General features: G+C 42.3%; 1 protein-coding gene across 1 annotated transcript in view; it reads left to right on the top strand.

Annotated features, from left to right (window-relative positions):
• Window positions 1-19,023, top strand: part of LOC106598717 (vascular cell adhesion protein 1) — a 138,540-nt gene extending 119,517 nt beyond the window's left edge. The window contains exons 3-5 of the mRNA XM_045710977.1: window positions 17,538-17,882; window positions 18,062-18,301; window positions 18,390-19,023. Coding sequence (XP_045566933.1) covers window positions 17,538-17,882; window positions 18,062-18,301; window positions 18,390-18,463 — 659 coding nt within the window. The 3' untranslated portion in view covers window positions 18,464-19,023. The remainder of the gene's footprint in view (window positions 1-17,537; window positions 17,883-18,061; window positions 18,302-18,389) is intronic.
• Window positions 19,024-21,181: the final 2,158 nt, after the last annotated feature.

Here is a 21,181-nt window from a genome sequence, read left to right on the forward strand (position 1 = left end):
CTGTTAGTAACAACTGACCAGAAACCTGTTAGTAACACACTGACCAGAAACCTGTTAGTAACACACTGACCAGAAACCTGTTAGTAACAACTGACCAGAAACCTGTTAGTAACTAACTGACCAGAAACCTGTTAGTAACACACTGACCAGAAACCTGTTAGTAACACACTGACCAGAAACCTGTTAGTAACTGACCAGAAACCTGTTAGTAACACTGACCAGAAACCTGTTAGTAACACACTGACCAGAAACCTGTTAGTAACACACTGACCAGAAACCTGTTAGTAACACTGACCAGAAACCTGTTAGTAACACACTGACCAGAAACCTGTTAGTAACACTGACCAGAAACCTGTTAGTAACACACTGACCAGAAACCTGTTAGTAACTGACCAGAAACCTCTTAGTAACCACTGACCAGAAACCTGTTAGTAACACACTGACCAGAAACCTGTTAGTAACACACTGACCAGAAACCTGTTAGTAACTGACCAGAAACCTGTTAGTAACTGACCAGAAACCTGTTAGTAACACACTGACCAGAAACCTGTTAGTAACTGACCAGAAACCTGTTAGTAACACACTGACCAGAAACCTGTTAGTAACACACTGACCAGAAACCTGTTAGTAACACACTGACCAGAAACCTGTTAGTAACACACTGACCAGAAACCTGTTAGTAACACACTGACCAGAAACCTGTTAGTAACACACTGACCAGAAACCTGTTAGTAACACACTGACCAGAAACCTGTTAGTAACACACTGACCAGAAACCTGTTAGTAACACACTGACCAGAAACCTGTTAGTAACATGACCAGAAACCTGTTAGTAACACACTGACCAGAAACCTGTTAGTAACACACTGACCAGAAACCTGTTAGTAACACTGACCAGAAACCTGTTAGTAACTGACCAGAAACCTGTTAGTGACACACTGACCAGAAACCTGTTAGTAACACACTGACCAGAAACCTGTTAGTAACATGACCAGAAACCTGTTAGTAACACACTGACCAGAAACCTGTTAGTAACACACTGACCAGAAACCTGTTAGTAACTGACCAGAAACCTGTTAGTAACACACTGACCAGAAACCTGTTAGTAACACACTGACCAGAAACCTGTTAGTAACACACTGACCAGAAACCTGTTAGTAACTGACCAGAAACCTGTTAGTAACCACTGACCAGAAACCTGTTAGTAACTGACCAGAAACCTCTTAGTAACATGACCAGAAACCTGTTAGTAACACACTGACCAGAATCCTGTTAGTAAAACACTGACCAGAAACCTGTTAGTAACTGACCAGAAACCTGTTAGTAACTGACCAGAAACCTGTTAGTAACACACTGACCAGAAACCTGTTAGTAACTGACCAGAAACCTGTTAGTGACACACTGACCAGAAACCTGTTAGTAACACCTGACCAGAAACCTGTTAGTAACACACTGACCAGAAACCTGTTAGTAACACACTGACCAGAAACCTGTTAGTAACACACTGACCAGAAACCTGTTAGTAACACACTGACCAGAAACCTGTTAGTAACACACTGACCAGAAACCTGTTAGTAACACACTGACCAGAAACCTGTTAGTAACACACTGACCAGAAACCTGTTAGTAACTGACCAGAAACCTGTTAGTAACACACTGACCAGAAACCTGTTAGTAACACACTGACCAGAAACCTGTTAGTAACTGACCAGAAACCTGTTAGTGACACACTGACCAGAAATCTGTTAGTGACACACTGACCAGAAACCTGTTAGTAACACACTGACCAGAAACCTGTTAGTAACTGACCAGAAACCTGTTAGTAACACACTGACCAGAAACCTGTTAGTAACACACTGACCAGAAACCTGTTAGTAACTGACCAGAAACCTGTTAATAACACACTGACCAGAAACCTGTTAGTAACACACTGACCAGAAACCTGTTAGTAACACAATGACCAGAAACCTGTTAGTAACTGACCAGAAACCTGTTAGTAACACACTGACCAGAAACCTGTTAGTAACTGACCAGAAACCTCTTAGTAACTGACCAGAAACCTGTTAGTAACACACTGACCAGAATCCTGTTAGTAAAACACTGACCAGAAACCTGTTAGTAACTGACCAGAAACCTGTTAGTAACTGACCAGAAACCTGTTAGTAACACACTGACCAGAAACCTGTTAGTAACTGACCAGAAACCTGTTAGTAACACACTGACCAGAAACCTGTTAGTACCTCACCAGAAACCTGTTAGTAACACACTGACCAGAAACCTGTTAGTAACACACTGACCAGAAACCTGTTAGTAACACACTGACCAGAAACCTGTTAGTAACACACTGACCAGAAACCTGTTAGTAACACACTGACCAGAAACCTGTTAGTAACACACTGACCAGAAACCTGTTAGTAACACCTGACTAGAAACCTGTTAGTAACTGACCAGAAACCTGTTAGTAACACACTGACCAGAAACCTGTTAGTAACTGACCAGAAACCTGTTAGTAACTGACCAGAAACCTGTTAGTGACACACTGACCAGAAACCTGTTAGTAACACACTGACCAGAAACCTGTTAGTAACTGACCAGAAACCTGTTAGTAACACACTGACCAGAAACCTGTTAGTAACACACTGACCAGAAACCTGTTAGTAACTGACCAGAAACCTGTTAATAACACACTGACCAGAAACCTGTTAGTAACACACTGACCAGAAACCTGTTAGTAACACAATGACCAGAAACCTGTTAGTAACTGACCAGAAACCTGTTAGTAACTGACCAGAAACCTGTTAGTAACTGACCAGAAACCTCTTAGTAACTGACCAGAAACCTGTTAGTAACACACTGACCAGAATCCTGTTAGTAAAACACTGACCAGAAACCTGTTAGTAACTGACCAGAAACCTGTTAGTAACTGACCAGAAACCTGTTAGTAACACACTGACCAGAAACCTGTTAGTAACTGACCAGAAACCTGTTAGTAACACACTGACCAGAAACCTGTTAGTAACACACTGACCAGAAACCTGTTAGTGACACACTGACCAGAAACCTGTTAGTAACACACTGACCAGAAACCTGTTAGTAACACACTGACCAGAAACCTGTTAGTAACACACTGACCAGAAACCTGTTAGTAACACACTGACCAGAAACCTGTTAGTAACACACTGACCAGAAACCTGTTAGTAACACTGACCAGAAACCTGTTAGTAACACACTGACCAGAAACCTGTTAGTAACACACTGACCAGAAACCTGTTAGTAACCACTGACCAGAAACCTGTTAGTAACTGACCAGAAACCTGTTAGTAACACACTGACCAGAAACCTGTTAGTAACACACTGACCAGAAACCTGTTAGTAACATGACCAGAAACCTGTTAGTAACACACTGACCAGAAACCTGTTAGTAACACACTGACCAGAAACCTGTTAGTAACCTGACCAGAAACCTGTTAGTAACACACTGACCAGAAACCTGTTAGTAACACACTGACCAGAAACCTGTTAGTAACACACTGACCAGAAACCTGTTAGTAACACTGACCAGAAACCTGTTAGTAACTGACCAGAAACCTGTTAGTAACTGACCAGAAACCTCTTAGTAACTGACCAGAAACCTGTTAGTAACACACTGACCAGAAACCTGTTAGTAAAACACTGACCAGAAACCTGTTAGTAACTGACCAGAAACCTGTTAGTAACTGACCAGAAACCTGTTAGTAACACACTGACCAGAAACCTGTTAGTAACTGACCAGAAACCTGTTAGTAACACACTGACCAGAAACCTGTTAGTAACACACTGACCAGAAACCTGTTAGTAACACACTGACCAGAAACCTGTTAGTAACACACTGACCAGAAACCTGTTAGTAACACACTGACCAGAAACCTGTTAGTAACTGACCAGAAACCTGTTAGTAACACACTGACCAGAAACCTGTTAGTAACACACTGACCAGAAACCTGTTAGTAACATGACCAGAAACCTGTTAGTAACACACTGACCAGAAACCTGTTAGTAACATGACCAGAAACCTGTTAGTAACACACTGACCAGAAACCTGTTAGTAACACACTGACCAGAAACCTGTTAGTAACTGACCAGAAACCTGTTAATAACACACTGACCAGAAACCTGTTAGTAACACACTGACCAGAAACCTGTTAGTAACACACTGACCAGAAACCTGTTAGTAACTGACCAGAAACCTGTTAGTAACACCTGACCAGAAACCTGTTAGTAACTGACCAGAAACCTCTTAGTAACTGACCAGAAACCTGTTAGTAACACACTGACCAGAAACCTGTTAGTAAAACACTGACCAGAAACCTGTTAGTAACTGACCAGAAACCTGTTAGTAACTGACCAGAAACCTGTTAGTAACACACTGACCAGAAACCTGTTAGTAACTGACCAGAAACCTGTTAGTAACACACTGACCAGAAACCTGTTAGTAACACACTGACCAGAAACCTGTTAGTAACACACTGACCAGAAACCTGTTAGTAACACACTGACCAGAAACCTGTTAGTAACCACTGACCAGAAACCTGTTAGTAACCACTGACCAGAAACCTGTTAGTAACAACTGACCAGAAACCTCTTAGTAACTGACCAGAAACCTGTTAGTAACACACTGACCAGAAACCTGTTAGTAAAACACTGACCAGAAACCTGTTAGTAACTGACCAGAAACCTGTTAGTAACTGACCAGAAACCTGTTAGTAACACACTGACCAGAAACCTGTTAGTAACTGACCAGAAACCTGTTAGTAACACACTGACCAGAAACCTGTTAGTAACACACTGACCAGAAACCTGTTAGTAACACACTGACCAGAAACCTGTTAGTAACACACTGACCAGAAACCTGTTAGTAACTGACCAGAAACCTGTTAGTAACACACTGACCAGAAACCTGTTAGTAACACACTGACCAGAAACCTGTTAGTAACTGACCAGAAACCTTTTAGTAACTGACCAGAAACCTGTTAGTAACACACTGACCAGAAACCTGTTAGTAACTGACCAGAAACCTGTTAGTAACACACTGACCAGAAACCTGTTAGTAACTGACCAGAAACCTGTTAGTAACACACTGACCAGAAACCTGTTAGTAACATACTGACCAGAAACCTGTTAGTAACACACTGACCAGAAACCTGTTAGTAACACACTGACCAGAAACCTGTTAGTAACACACTGACCAGAAACCTGTTAGTAACACACTGACCAGAAACCTGTTAGTAACACACTGACCAGAAACCTGTTAGTAACACACTGACCAGAAACCTGTTAGTAACACACTGACCAGAAACCTGTTAGTAACACACTGACCAGAAACCTGTTAGTAACTGACCAGAAACCTGTTAGTAACACACTGACCAGAAACCTGTTAGTAACACACTGACCAGAAACCTGTTAGTAACTGACCAGAAACCTGTTAGTAACTGACCAGAAACCTGTTAGTGACACACTGACCAGAAACCTGTTAGTAACACACTGACCAGAAACCTGTTAGTAACTGACCAGAAACCTGTTAGTAACTGACCAGAAACTTGTTAGTAACACACTGACCAGAAACCTGTTAGTAACATACTGACCAGAAACCTGTTAGTGACACACTGACCAGAAACCTGTTAGTAACTGACCAGAAACCTGTTAGTAACACACTGACCAGAAACCTGTTAGTAACTGACCAGAAACCTGTTAGTAACACACTGACCAGAAATCTGTTAGTAACTGACCAGAAACCTGTTAGTAACACACTGACCAGAAACCTGTTAGTAACCACTGACCAGAAACCTGTTAGTAACACACTGACCAGAAACCTGTTAGTAACACACTGACCAGAAACCTGTTAGTAACACACTGACCAGAAACCTGTTAGTAACTGACCAGAAACCTGTTAGTAACACACTGACCAGAAACCTGTTAGTAACACACTGACCAGAAACCTGTTAGTAACACACTGACCAGAAACCTGTTAGTAACACACTGACCAGAAACCTGTTAGTAACACACTGACCAGAAACCTGTTAGTAACACACTGACCAGAAACCTGTTAGTAACACACTGACCAGAAACCTGTTAGTAACACACTGACCAGAAACCTGTTAGTAACACACTGACCAGAAACCTGTTAGTAACTGACCAGAAACCTGTTAGTAACACACTGACCAGAAACCTGTTAGTAACACACTGACCAGAAACCTGTTAGTAACACACTGACCAGAAACCTGTTAGTAACACACTGACCAGAAACCTGTTAGTAACACACTGACCAGAAACCTGTTAGTAACACTGACCAGAAACCTGTTAGTAACACACTGACCAGAAACCTGTTAGTAACACACTGACCAGAAACCTGTTAGTAACACACTGACCAGAAACCTGTTAGTAACACACTGACCAGAAACCTGTTAGTAACACACTGACCAGAAACCTGTTAGTAACACCTGACCAGAAACCTGTTAGTAACACACTGACCAGAAACCTGTTAGTAACACACTGACCAGAAACCTGTTAGTAACTGACCAGAAACCTGTTAGTAACACACTGACCAGAAACCTGTTAGTAACACACTGACCAGAAACCTGTTAGTAACACCTGACCAGAAACCTGTTAGTAACTGACCAGAAACCTGTTAGTGACACACTGACCAGAAACCTGTTAGTAACACACTGACCAGAAACCTGTTAGTAACTGACCAGAAACCTGTTAGTAACACACTGACCAGAAACCTGTTAGTAACACACTGACCAGAAACCTGTTAGTAACTGACCAGAAACCTGTTAGTAACACACTGACCAGAAACCTGTTAGTAACACACTGACCAGAAACCTGTTAGTAACACACTGACCAGAAACCTGTTAGTAACTGACCAGAAACCTGTTAGTAACACACTGACCAGAAACCTGTTAGTAACACACTGACCAGAAACCTGTTAGTAACTGACCAGAAACCTGTTAGTAACACACTGACCAGAAACCTGTTAGTAACACACTGACCAGAAACCTGTTAGTAACACACTGACCAGAAACCTGTTAGTAACCACTGACCAGAAACCTGTTAGTAACCTGACCAGAAACCTGTTAGTAACACACTGACCAGAAACCTGTTAGTAACACACTGACCAGAAACCTGTTAGTAACACACTGACCAGAAACCTGTTAGTAACACACTGACCAGAAACCTGTTAGTAACACACTGACCAGAAACCTGTTAGTAACACACTGACCAGAAACCTGTTAGTAACACACTGACCAGAAACCTGTTAGTAACACACTGACCAGAAACCTGTTAGTAACACACTGACCAGAAACCTGTTAGTAACACACTGACCAGAAACCTGTTAGTAACACACTGACCAGAAACCTGTTAGTAACACACTGACCAGAAACCTGTTAGTAACACACTGACCAGAAACCTGTTAGTAACCTGACCAGAAACCTGTTAGTAACACACTGACCAGAAACCTGTTAGTAACACACTGACCAGAAACCTGTTAGTAACCACTGACCAGAAACCTGTTAGTAACTGACCAGAAACCTGTTAGTAACACACTGACCAGAAACCTGTTAGTAACACACTGACCAGAAACCTGTTAGTAACATGACCAGAAACCTGTTAGTAACACACTGACCAGAAACCTGTTAGTAACACACTGACCAGAAACCTGTTAGTAACTGACCAGAAACCTGTTAGTAACACACTGACCAGAAACCTGTTAGTAACACACTGACCAGAAACCTGTTAGTAACACACTGACCAGAAACCTGTTAGTAACAATGACCAGAAACCTGTTAGTAACACATGACCAGAAACCTGTTAGTAACCTGACCAGAAACCTGTTAGTAACTGACCAGAAACCTGTTAGTAACACACTGACCAGAAACCTGTTAGTAACACACTGACCAGAAACCTGTTAGTAACCTGACCAGAAACCTGTTAGTAACCTGACCAGAAACCTGTTAGTAACACACTGACCAGAAACCTGTTAGTAACTGACCAGAAACCTGTTAGTAACACACTGACCAGAAACCTGTTAGTAACCACTGACCAGAAACCTGTTAGTAACACACTGACCAGAAACCTGTTAGTAACACACTGACCAGAAACCTGTTAGTAACACACTGACCAGAAACCTGTTAGTAACACACTGACCAGAAACCTGTTAGTAACACACTGACCAGAAACCTGTTAGTAACTGACCAGAAACCTGTTAGTAACACACTGACCAGAAACCTGTTAGTAACTGACCAGAAACCTGTTAGTAACACTGACCAGAAACCTGTTAGTAACCACTGACCAGAAACCTGTTAGTAACTGACCAGAAACCTGTTAGTAACACACTGACCAGAAACCTGTTAGTAACACTGACCAGAAACCTGTTAGTAACTGACCAGAAACCTGTTAGTAACACACTGACCAGAAACCTGTTAGTAACACACTGACCAGAAACCTGTTAGTAACTGACCAGAAACCTGTTAGTAACACACTGACCAGAAACCTGTTAGTAACACACTGACCAGAAACCTGTTAGTAACACACTGACCAGAAACCTGTTAGTAACACACTGACCAGAAACCTGTTAGTAACACACTGACCAGAAACCTGTTAGTAACACACTGACCAGAAACCTGTTAGTAACTGACCAGAAACCTGTTAGTAACACACTGACCAGAAACCTGTTAGTAACACACTGACCAGAAACCTGTTAGTAACACACTGACCAGAAACCTGTTAGTAACTGACCAGAAACCTGTTAGTAACACACTGACCAGAAACCTGTTAGTAACATGACCAGAAACCTGTTAGTAACACACTGACCAGAAACCTGTTAGTAACTGACCAGAAACCTGTTAGTAACACACTGACCAGAAACCTGTTAGTAACACACTGACCAGAAACCTGTTAGTAACACCTGACCAGAAACCTGTTAGTAACACACTGACCAGAAACCTGTTAGTAACACACTGACCAGAAACCTGTTAGTAACACACTGACCAGAAACCTGTTAGTAACCCTGACCAGAAACCTGTTAGTAACACACTGACCAGAAACCTGTTAGTAACACACTGACCAGAAACCTGTTAGTAACTGACCAGAAACCTGTTAGTAACACACTGACCAGAAACCTGTTAGTAACACACTGACCAGAAACCTGTTAGTAACAATGACCAGAAACCTGTTAGTAACACACTGACCAGAAACCTGTTAGTAACTGACCAGAAACCTGTTAGTAACACACTGACCAGAAACCTGTTAGTAACACACTGACCAGAAACCTGTTAGTAACACACTGACCAGAAACCTGTTAGTAACACACTGACCAGAAACCTGTTAGTAACACACTGACCAGAAACCTGTTAGTAACCCTGACCAGAAACCTGTTAGTAACACACTGACCAGAAACCTGTTAGTAACACACTGACCAGAAACCTGTTAGTAACACACTGACCAGAAACCTGTTAGTAACACACTGACCAGAAACCTGTTAGTAACTGACCAGAAACCTGTTAGTAACACACTGACCAGAAACCTGTTAGTAACACACTGACCAGAAACCTGTTAGTAACCTGACCAGAAACCTGTTAGTAACTGACCAGAAACCTGTTAGTAACACACTGACCAGAAACCTGTTAGTAACACACTGACCAGAAACCTGTTAGTAACCACTGACCAGAAACCTGTTAGTAACACACTGACCAGAAACCTGTTAGTAACACTGACCAGAAACCTGTTAGTAACACACTGACCAGAAACCTGTTAGTAACACACTGACCAGAAACCTGTTAGTAACACACTGACCAGAAACCTGTTAGTAACACACTGACCAGAAACCTGTTAGTAACCCTGACCAGAAACCTGTTAGTAACACACTGACCAGAAACCTGTTAGTAACTGACCAGAAACCTGTTAGTAACACACTGACCAGAAACCTGTTAGTAACCACTGACCAGAAACCTGTTAGTAACACACTGACCAGAAACCTGTTAGTAACTGACCAGAAACCTGTTAGTAACTGACCAGAAACCTGTTAGTAACACACTGACCAGAAACCTGTTAGTAACTGACCAGAAACCTGTTAGTAACACACTGACCAGAAACCTGTTAGTAACACACTGACCAGAAACCTGTTAGTAACACACTGACCAGAAACCTGTTAGTAACACACTGACCAGAAACCTGTTAGTAACACACGACCAGAAACCTGTTAGTAACACACTGACCAGAAACCTGTTAGTAACACACTGACCAGAAACCTGTTAGTAACTGACCAGAAACCTGTTAGTAACACACTGACCAGAAACCTGTTAGTAACACACTGACCAGAAACCTGTTAGTAACACACTGACCAGAAACCTGTTAGTAACACACTGACCAGAAACCTGTTAGTAACTGACCAGAAACCTGTTAGTAACACACTGACCAGAAACCTGTTAGTAACCACTGACCAGAAACCTGTTAGTAACACTGACCAGAAACCTGTTAGTAACATGACCAGAAACCTGTTAGTGACACACTGACCAGAAACCTGTTAGTAACACACTGACCAGAAACCTGTTAGTAACCATGACCAGAAACCTGTTAGTAACACACTGACCAGAAACCTGTTAGTAACTGACCAGAAACCTGTTAGTAACACACTGACCAGAAACCTGTTAGTAACACACTGACCAGAAACCTGTTAGTAACACACTGACCAGAAACCTGTTAGTAACACACTGACCAGAAACCTGTTAGTAACTGACCAGAAACCTGTTAGTAACACTGACCAGAAACCTCTTAGTAACTGACCAGAAACCTGTTAGTAACACACTGACCAGAAACCTGTTAGTAACACACTGACCAGAAACCTGTTAGTAACTGACCAGAAACCTGTTAGTAACTGACCAGAAACCTGTTAGTAACACACTGACCAGAAACCTGTTAGTAACATGACCAGAAACCTGTTAGTAACACACTGACCAGAAACCTGTTAGTAACACACTGACCAGAAACCTGTTAGTAACACACTGACCAGAAACCTGTTAGTAACACACTGACTAGAAACCTGTTAGTAACTGACCAGAAACCTGTTAGTAACACACTGACCAGAAACCTGTTAGTAACACACTGACCAGAAACCTGTTAGTAACACACGACCAGAAACCTGTTAGTAACACACTGACCAGAAACCTGTTAGTAACACATGACCAGAAACCTGTTAGTAACACACTGACCAGAAACCTGTTAGTAACTGACCAGAAACCTGTTAGTAACACACTGACCAGAAACCTGTTAGTAACACACTGACCAGAAACCTGTTAGTAACACACTGACCAGAAACCTGTTAGTAACACACTGACCAGAAACCTGTTAGTAACACACTGACCAGAAACCTGTTAGTAACACACTGACCAGAAACCTGTTAGTAACACACTGACCAGAAACCTGTTAGTAACACTGACCAGAAACCTGTTAGTAACAACTGACCAGAAACCTGTTAGTAACACACTGACCAGAAACCTGTTAGTAACACTGACCAGAAACCTGTTAGTAACACACTGACCAGAAACCTGTTAGTAACACACTGACCAGAAACCTGTTAGTAACTGACCAGAAACCTGTTAGTAACACACTGACCAGAAACCTGTTAGTAACACACTGACCAGAAACCTGTTAGTAACACACTGACCAGAAACCTGTTAGTAACTGACCAGAAACCTGTTAGTAACACACTGACCAGAAACCTGTTAGTAACACACTGACCAGAAACCTGTTAGTAACACACTGACCAGAAACCTGTTAGTAACACACTGACCAGAAACCTGTTAGTAACACACTGACCAGAAACCTGTTAGTAACACACTGACCAGAAACCTGTTAGTAACAACTGACCAGAAACCTGTTAGTAACTGACCAGAAACCTGTTAGTAACACACTGACCAGAAACCTGTTAGTAACATGACCAGAAACCTGTTAGTAACCTGACCAGAAACCTGTTAGTAACACACTGACCAGAAACCTGTTAGTAACCACTGACCAGAAACCTGTTAGTAACACTGACCAGAAACCTGTTAGTAACACACTGACCAGAAACCTGTTAGTAACCTGACCAGAAACCTGTTAGTAACTGACCAGAAACCTGTTAGTAACACACTGACCAGAAACCTGTTAGTAACCACTGACCAGAAACCTGTTAGTAACACACTGACCAGAAACCTGTTAGTAACACTGACCAGAAACCTGTTAGTAACACACTGACCAGAAACCTGTTAGTAACACACTGACCAGAAACCTGTTAGTAACACACTGACCAGAAACCTGTTAGTAACACACTGACCAGAAACCTGTTAGTAACACACTGACCAGAAACCTGTTAGTAACACACTGACCAGAAACCTGTTAGTAACACATGACCAGAAACCTGTTAGTAACACACTGACCAGAAACCTGTTAGTAACACACTGACCAGAAACCTGTTAGTAACACACTGACCAGAAACCTGTTAGTAACACACTGACCAGAAACCTGTTAGTAACTGACCAGAAACCTGTTAGTAACTGACCAGAAACCTGTTAGTAACACACTGACCAGAAACCTGTTAGTAACACACTGACCAGAAACCTGTTAGTAACTGACCAGAAACCTGTTAGTAACACACTGACCAGAAACCTGTTAGTAACCTGACCAGAAACCTGTTAGTAACACACTGACCAGAAACCTGTTAGTAACACCTGACCAGAAACCTGTTAGTAACACACTGACCAGAAACCTGTTAGTAACTGACCAGAAACCTGTTAGTAACTGACCAGAAACCTGTTAGTAACACACTGACCAGAAACCTGTTAGTAACACACTGACCAGAAACCTGTTAGTAACACACTGACCAGAAACCTGTTAGTAACATGACCAGAAACCTGTTAGTAACACTGACCAGAAACCTGTTAGTAACACACTGACCAGAAACCTGTTAGTAACTGACCAAAAACCTGTTAGTAACACACTGACCAGAAACCTGTTAGTAACTGACCAGAAACCTGTTAGTAACACACTGACCAGAAACCTGTTAGTAACACACTGACCAGAAACCTGTTAGTAACACACTGACCAGAAACCTGTTAGTAACACACTGACCAGAAACCTGTTAGTAACACACTGACTAGAAACCTGTTAGTAACTGACCAGAAACCTGTTAGTAACACACTGACCAGAAACCTGTTAGTAACTGACCAGAAACCTGATAGTAACACACTGACCAGAAACCTGTTAGTAACACACTGACTAGAAACCTGTTAGTAACCTGACCAGAAACCTGTTAGTAACACTGACCAGAAACCTGTTAGTAACACACTGACCAGAAACCTGTTAGTAACACACTGACCAGAAACCTGTTAGTAACACACTGACCAGAAACCTGTTAGTAACACCTGACCAGAAACCTGTTAGTAACACACTGACCAGAAACCTGTTAGTAACCATGACCAGAAACCTGTTAGTAACACACTGACCAGAAACCTGTTAGTAACACTGACCAGAAACCTGTTAGTAACTGACCAGAAACCTGTTAGTAACACACTGACCAGAAACCTGTTAGTAACATGACCAGAAACCTGTTAGTAACACACTGACCAGAAACCTGTTAGTAACACACTGACCAGAAACCTGTTAGTAACACACTGACCAGAAACCTGTTAGTAACACACTGACCAGAAACCTGTTAGTAACATGACCAGAAACCTGTTAGTAACACACTGACCAGAAACCTGTTAGTAACAACTGACCAGAAACCTGTTAGTAACACATGACCAGAAACCTGTTAGTAACACACTGACCAGAAACCTGTTAGTAACACACTGACCAGAAACCTGTTAGTAACACACTGACCAGAAACCTGTTAGTAACACACTGACCAGAAACCTGTTAGTAACATGACCAGAAACCTGTTAGTAACACACTGACCAGAAACCTGTTAGTAACACACTGACCAGAAACCTGTTAGTAACACATGACCAGAAACCTGTTAGTAACACACTGACCAGAAACCTGTTAGTAACACTGACCAGAAACCTGTTAGTAACACACTGACCAGAAACCTGTTAGTAACACACTGACCAGAAACCTGTTAGTAACTGACCAGAAACCTGTTAGTAACCTGACCAGAAACCTGTTAGTAACACACTGACCAGAAACCTGTTAGTAACACCTGACCAGAAACCTGTTAGTACAACTGACCAGAAACCTGTTAGTAACACACTGACCAGAAACCTGTTAGTAACACACTGACCAGAAACCTGTTAGTAACACACTGACCAGAAACCTGTTAGTAACTGACCAGAAACCTGTTAGTAACAACTGACCAGAAACCTGTTAGTAACACACTGACCAGAAACCTGTTAGTAACACCTGACCAGAAACCTGTTAGTAACTGACCAGAAACCTGTTAGTAACTGACCAGAAACCTGTTAGTGACACACTGACCAGAAACCTGTTAGTAACACACTGACCAGAAACCTGTTAGTAACACACTGACCAGAAACCTGTTAGTAACTGACCAGAAACCTGTTAGTAACAACTGACCAGAAACCTGTTAGTAACACACTGACCAGAAACCTGTTAGTAACTGACCAGAAACCTGTTAGTAACCTGACCAGAAACCTGTTAGTAACACACTGACCAGAAACCTGTTAGTAACACACTGACCAGAAACCTGTTAGTAACACACTGACCAGAAACCTGTTAGTAACACACTGACCAGAAACCTGTTAGTAACACACTGACCAGAAACCTGTTAGTAACACACTGACCAGAAACCTGTTAGTAACACACTGACCAGAAACCTGTTAGTAACACACTGACCAGAAACCTGTTAGTAACCACTGACCAGAAACCTGTTAGTAACACACTGACCAGAAACCTGTTAGTAACACACTGACCAGAAACCTGTTAGTAACAACTGACCAGAAACCTGTTAGTAACACACTGACCAGAAACCTGTTAGTAACACACTGACCAGAAACCTGTTAGTAACACACTGACCAGAAACCTGTTAGTAACACACTGACCAGAAACCTGTTAGTAACACACTGACCAGAAACCTGTTAGTAACACACTGACCAGAAACCTGTTAGTAACAACTGACCAGAAACCTGTTAGTAACACATGACCAGAAACCTGTTAGTAACACACTGACCAGAAACCTGTTAGTAACACACTGACCAGAAACCTGTTAGTAACACACTGACCAGAAACCTGTTAGTAACTGACCAGAAACCTGTTAGTAACTGACCAGAAACCTGTTAGTAACACACTGACCAGAAACCTGTTAGTAACACACTGACCAGAAACCTGTTAGTAACACACTGACCAGAAACCTGTTAGTAACTGACCAGAAACCTGTTAGTGACACACTGACCAGAAACCTGTTAGTAACACACTGACCAGAAACCTGTTAGTAACACACTGACCAGAAACCTGTTAGTAACCTGACCAGAAACCTGTTAGTGACACACTGACCAGAAACCTGTTAGTAACACACTGACCAGAAACCTGTTAGTAACACACTGACCAGAAACCTGTTAGTAACCACTGACCAGAAACCTGTTAGTAACACACTGACCAGAAACCTGTTAGTAACCACTGACCAGAAACCTGTTAGTAACACACTGACCAGAAACCTGTTAGTAACACACTGACCAGAAACCTGTTAGTAACTGACCAGAAACCTGTTAGTAACACACTGACCAGAAACCTGTTAGTAACACACTGACCAGAAACCTGTTAGTAACACACTGACCAGAAACCTGTTAGTAACTGACCAGAAACCTGTTAGTAACACACTGACCAGAAACCTGTTAGTAACACACTGACCAGAAACCTGTTAGTAACACACTGACCAGAAACCTGTTAGTAACACACTGACCAGAAACCTGTTAGTAACACTGACCAGAAACCTGTTAGTAACCTGACCAGAAACCTGTTAGTAACACACTGACCAGAAACCTGTTAGTAACACTGACCAGAAACCTGTTAGTAACACTGACCAGAAACCTGTTAGTAACACACTGACCAGAAACCTGTTAGTAACTGACCAGAAACCTGTTAGTAACACACTGGCCAGAAACCTGGTAGTAACCACTGACCAGAAACCTGTTAGTAACACACTGACCAGAAACCTGTTAGTAACACACTGACCAGAAACCTGTTAGTAACACACTGACCAGAAACCTGTTAGTAACACACTGACCAGAAACCTGTTAGTAACACACTGACCAGAAACCTGTTAGTAACACACTGACCAGAAACCTGTTAGTAACACACTGACCAGAAACCTGTTAGTAACTGACCAGAAACCTGTTAGTAACACACTGACCAGAAACCTGTTAGTAACACACTGACCAGAAACCTGTTAGTAACACACTGACCAGAAACCTGTTAGTAACACACTGACTAGAAACCTGTTAGTAACTGACCAGAAACCTGTTAGTAACACACTGACCAGAAACCTGTTAGTAACACACTGACCAGAAACCTGTTAGTAACACTGACCAGAAACCTGTTAGTAACCTGACCAGAAACCTGTTAGTAACACACTGACCAGAAACCTGTTAGTAACACACTGACCAGAAACCTGTTAGTAACACACTGACCAGAAACCTGTTAGTAACACACTGACCAGAAACCTGTTAGTAACACACTGACCAGAAACCTGTTAGTAACACCTGACCAGAAACCTGTTAGTAACACACTGACCAGAAACCTGTTAGTAACTGACCAGAAACCTGTTAGTAACCTGACCAGAAACCTGTTAGTAACACACTTACCAGAAACCTGTTAGTAACACACTGACCAGAAACCTGTTAGTAACACACTGACCAGAAACCTGTTAGTAACTGACCAGAAACCTGTTAGTGACACACTGACCAGAAACCTGTTAGTAACACACTGACCAGAAACCTGTTAGTAACACACTGACCAGAAACCTGTTAGTAACTGACCAGAAACCTGTTAGTACACTGGCCAGAAACCTGTTAGTGACACACTGACCAGAAACCTGTTAGTAACACACTGACCAGAAACCTGTTAGTAACTGACCAGAAACCTGTTAGTAACTGACCAGAAACTTGTTAGTAACACACTGACCAGAAACCGGTTAGTAACATACTGACCAGAAACCTGTTAGTGACACACTGACCAGAAACCTGTTAATAACACACTGACCAGAAACCTGTTAGTAACACACTGACCAGAAACATGTTAGTAACACACTGACCAGAAACCTGTTAGTGACACACTGACCAGAAACCTGTTAGTGACACACTGACCAGAAACCTGTTAGTGACACACTGACCAGAAACCTGTTAGTGACACACTGACCAGAAACCTGTTAGTGACACACTGACCAGAAACCTGTTAGTAACACACTGACCAGAAACCTGTTAGTAACACACTGACCAGAAACCTGTTAGTAACTGACCAGAAACACACTCTGTTCATTTCAATGGTGGGTGTGTGTTTCCCTTCCTCCACAGAGCTTCCAGACAGAGTATCCATCAGATATTTAAACCACTCTGGTCCCGTGGTTGAGGGGCATCAGTACTCTCTGCATTGTGTTGTCCAGAACACCGCTCCAATTGAGCACCTCAGAGTGACCTTCTTCAAACTCTCTACCAATGGTGAACAGACAGTGTTATACACACAACAACTGAACAATGACATTAGGGAACCAGTGAATGGGAGCTTTTCCCTGCAGTTCTCCCCCACTAGTGTTGATGACGGGGCCCAGTTGTGTTGTTCAGCCATGTTGGATCTGGGACCACAGGGACCCCAACCTCCTCCTGTAATGGAATCAGAATGCCTCAACACCACCGTGCACTGTGAGTCCATCTGGTGATTCGTGACTTGATTGGTAATGTCTACCTGTACAGATCAGTACTGTGGCTATGATGGTTGTAAAGATGACGGTATCAAATGATGGGATGTAATTATGAGGTCATGATGATGATTATAATATGGTTGTTTCACTGAAGTTTCGTATCCTTTCTCTCCCCCCCAGTCGCTCCTGAGTTCTGCTGTTCTGCCAAGCTGCAGGTGCGAGCGGGGGAGGGGCTAACTTGTGATGTCAGAGGCAATCCCCTCCCATCGGTCACCTGGCTGAGAGACGGACAGGTGCTGACCCCGCCCACACACCTGAGCAGAGAGGATGCTGGGAATTACACCCTCATGGCTTTGAACTGTATTGGAAAAGCCAATCACACAGTGGAGGTGGAGGTCCTACATGACTGTGCTGCTAGAGGTGTGTTTGTTTGTTTGTGTTTGTGTGTGTGTGCGCGTGTTAGAAACAGATTTTTAAGGTGTTGTTTAACGTCTGTTTCCCTCCACAGGAGCTTCCTGTCAGGCTGCTGGGAGTGCCACGGTGGCTCTGCTGCTCCACCAGCTCATTCATTGGCTATATTGAATGATTATTTTATTGATTGAATGGTTGAATGATTAATTGACTAATCAGGACATCAATCTCTGTGCTGGAGCTTTGTGATTTGACAGTGATCTGTGAGGGCAGTCTTCAATAGATCTGGAATCAGATCTGAGTTAGTAGAAAACCTTTTTTTCTAAATGTGAAATTAGCTGTTTTGAAATGTGTTATTTTGAAGTAGTGCTATTGAACAGGTCTATAATTAAGCAATAAGGCCCAGGGGGTGTGGTATATGGCCAATATACCACGGCTATGGGCTGTTCTTATGCACGACACAACTGTATAAATGTTTATTTCAAACCCTAACCTTAAATATTTATCACTAACAAACTATATATGTTTAGGCCTAATCCTAACCCTAAGTGTTTATTACTAATAAACTATATAAATGTTTAGGCCTAATCCTAACCCTAAATGTTTATTACTAATAAACTATATAAAATGTTTCGGCCTAATCCTAACCCAGTCTCTAGCAACAGATCTGCCATTATCCTTATCGCAATGTTGTCAATGTCTTTTGTGACTAATAAAAGTTGACCCACAAACTGTCATTGGTTTAACATATTTGTTATCAGGTTGGCTGCAATGATGATGAGTGTGGGTGGATGTGTTTGTATGGCAACCACCGTAGGTGACATAGCCGCGCCATGTTATGCATTTTCAACCAGATCCGCAGGAGGAGAGTCGTCACTAGTTACCACATGCTTTGTGCTATCTGGGATCCTTGGGATGTCCCTAGCCTTAAACCTACCCACTACCATTTTAAATGTCAACTGCAATGTTGTAGTGTGGTATGGACGTCCCAGGGATTCCAGATAGCATGGGCCGTTACCACAGCCATAAAGTCATAAACACTGCATATTTCTACAATTCTCTTCTTAAAATCAGATTTAAAACCTAAATCTAACCACACTGCTAATGTTATACACAACCTCAGCCTAGCCGAAGCTCCAGGGACATGACTTGTGATTTTCTTCCCATTGAGAGTTTTCATTTTCAGAATCTTCCCTCGCTGAACATGGTCAGCACCGAATATTAACAGTCTACCATTACCAACGAACCGGGCTAATGTGACTTCCCCTATCTCTTAACGACATTGGTTAATCGAATAGGGTGTAGTTGAGACCCTGTGGTCGCATCAAACATGATTACAACTTTCCACTTCCGACACATCATTACTTTAGTTTTTCACTACCTTCACCCTCTTCACGTTCTCAACACTCGAAGTGCCTGTGCTGTCAGCAGCGTTTATAGCAGAGGACAGCAGTGGAGAAGGTGGAAAGTGTTAAGTTCCTCTGCGTACATATCACTGACGAACTGAAATGGTCCACCCACACAGACAGTCCACCCACACAGAAAGGAGGCTGAAGAAATGTGTCGTCACCTAAAACCCTCACAAACTTTTACAGATGCACAATTGAGAGCATCCTGTCGGCTGTATCACCGCCTGGTACGGCAACTGCACTGCCCACAACCGCAGGGCTCTCCAGAGGGTAGTGAGGTCTGCACAACGCATCACCGGGGGCAAATTACCTGCCCTCCAGGATGCCTACAGCACCCAATGTCACAGGAAGGTCAAAAAGATCATCAAGGACAACAACCACCCGAGCCACTACCTGTTCACCCCGCTACCATCCAGAAGGCGAGGTCAGTATAGGTGCATCAAAGCTGGGACCGAGAGACTGAAAAACAGCTTCTATCTCAAGGCCATCAGACTGTTAAACAGCCATCACTAGCACAGAGAGGCTGCTGCCTACATACAGACTTGAAATCACTGGCCACTTTAATAAACGGAACACTAGTCATTTTAATAATGCCACTTTAATAATGTTTACATATCTTGCATTACTCATCTCATTTGTATATACTGTATTCTATGCTATCTATTGCAGCTTGCCTATGCTGCTCTAACATTGTTCATCCATATATTTATATATTTTTATTCCTTACTTAGATTTGTTTGTATTAGGTATTTGTTGTGGAATTGTTAGATATTACTGCACTGTCAGAGCTAGAAGCACAAGCATTTTTCTACACTCGCAATAACATCTGCTAACCATGTGTATGTGACCAATAAAATTGTATTTTATTAGCAACACAGGTGTGAGATTTTAAATGCTCATGCTAATGTATATAAGAAAAGAGATACTATCGAGTCTTCTTTAGATGTCGATTTGAGATGTGTTCAGCCTTAATAGTGTCACAACTTCCGCCGAAGTCGGTCCCTCTCCTTGTTCGGGTGGCATTCGGCGGTCGACGTCGCCGGTCTTCTAGCCGTCGCTGATCCACCTTTCATTTTCCATTGGTTTTGTCTTTGTTTTCTACACACCTGGTTTTCAGTCCCCAATTACATGTTCATGTATTTAACCCTCTGTTTCCCCCATGTGTTTTTGTGCCTGATTGTTTCTATGTTCATGTCGGTTCATGATGGCTGGTTTTTTGACGGGTGCCGTTTTCACCCGTGCGTATTTGGTCAAGTGTATTTGTTACCTTGATTATGAGTAAGGTACGTTGCTCACTCATTTTGCTCTCCTGCGCCTGACTTCATGCACCAGCTGTTACGTCCGTCGTAAGAAGGAGACCAAGGTGCAGCGTGGTTGGCAAACATTTTTTCCTTTATTAAAATGAACACCGTCAAAACAACAAAATACAAAAATGAACGTAAAGTTCTGCAGGCTTAAAAGCAGCTATACAAAAACAAGA

The sequence above is a fragment of the Salmo salar genome, chromosome ssa02 (genome assembly GCF_905237065.1).
Source record: "Salmo salar chromosome ssa02, Ssal_v3.1, whole genome shotgun sequence".
NCBI lineage: Eukaryota > Metazoa > Chordata > Actinopteri > Salmoniformes > Salmonidae > Salmo > Salmo salar.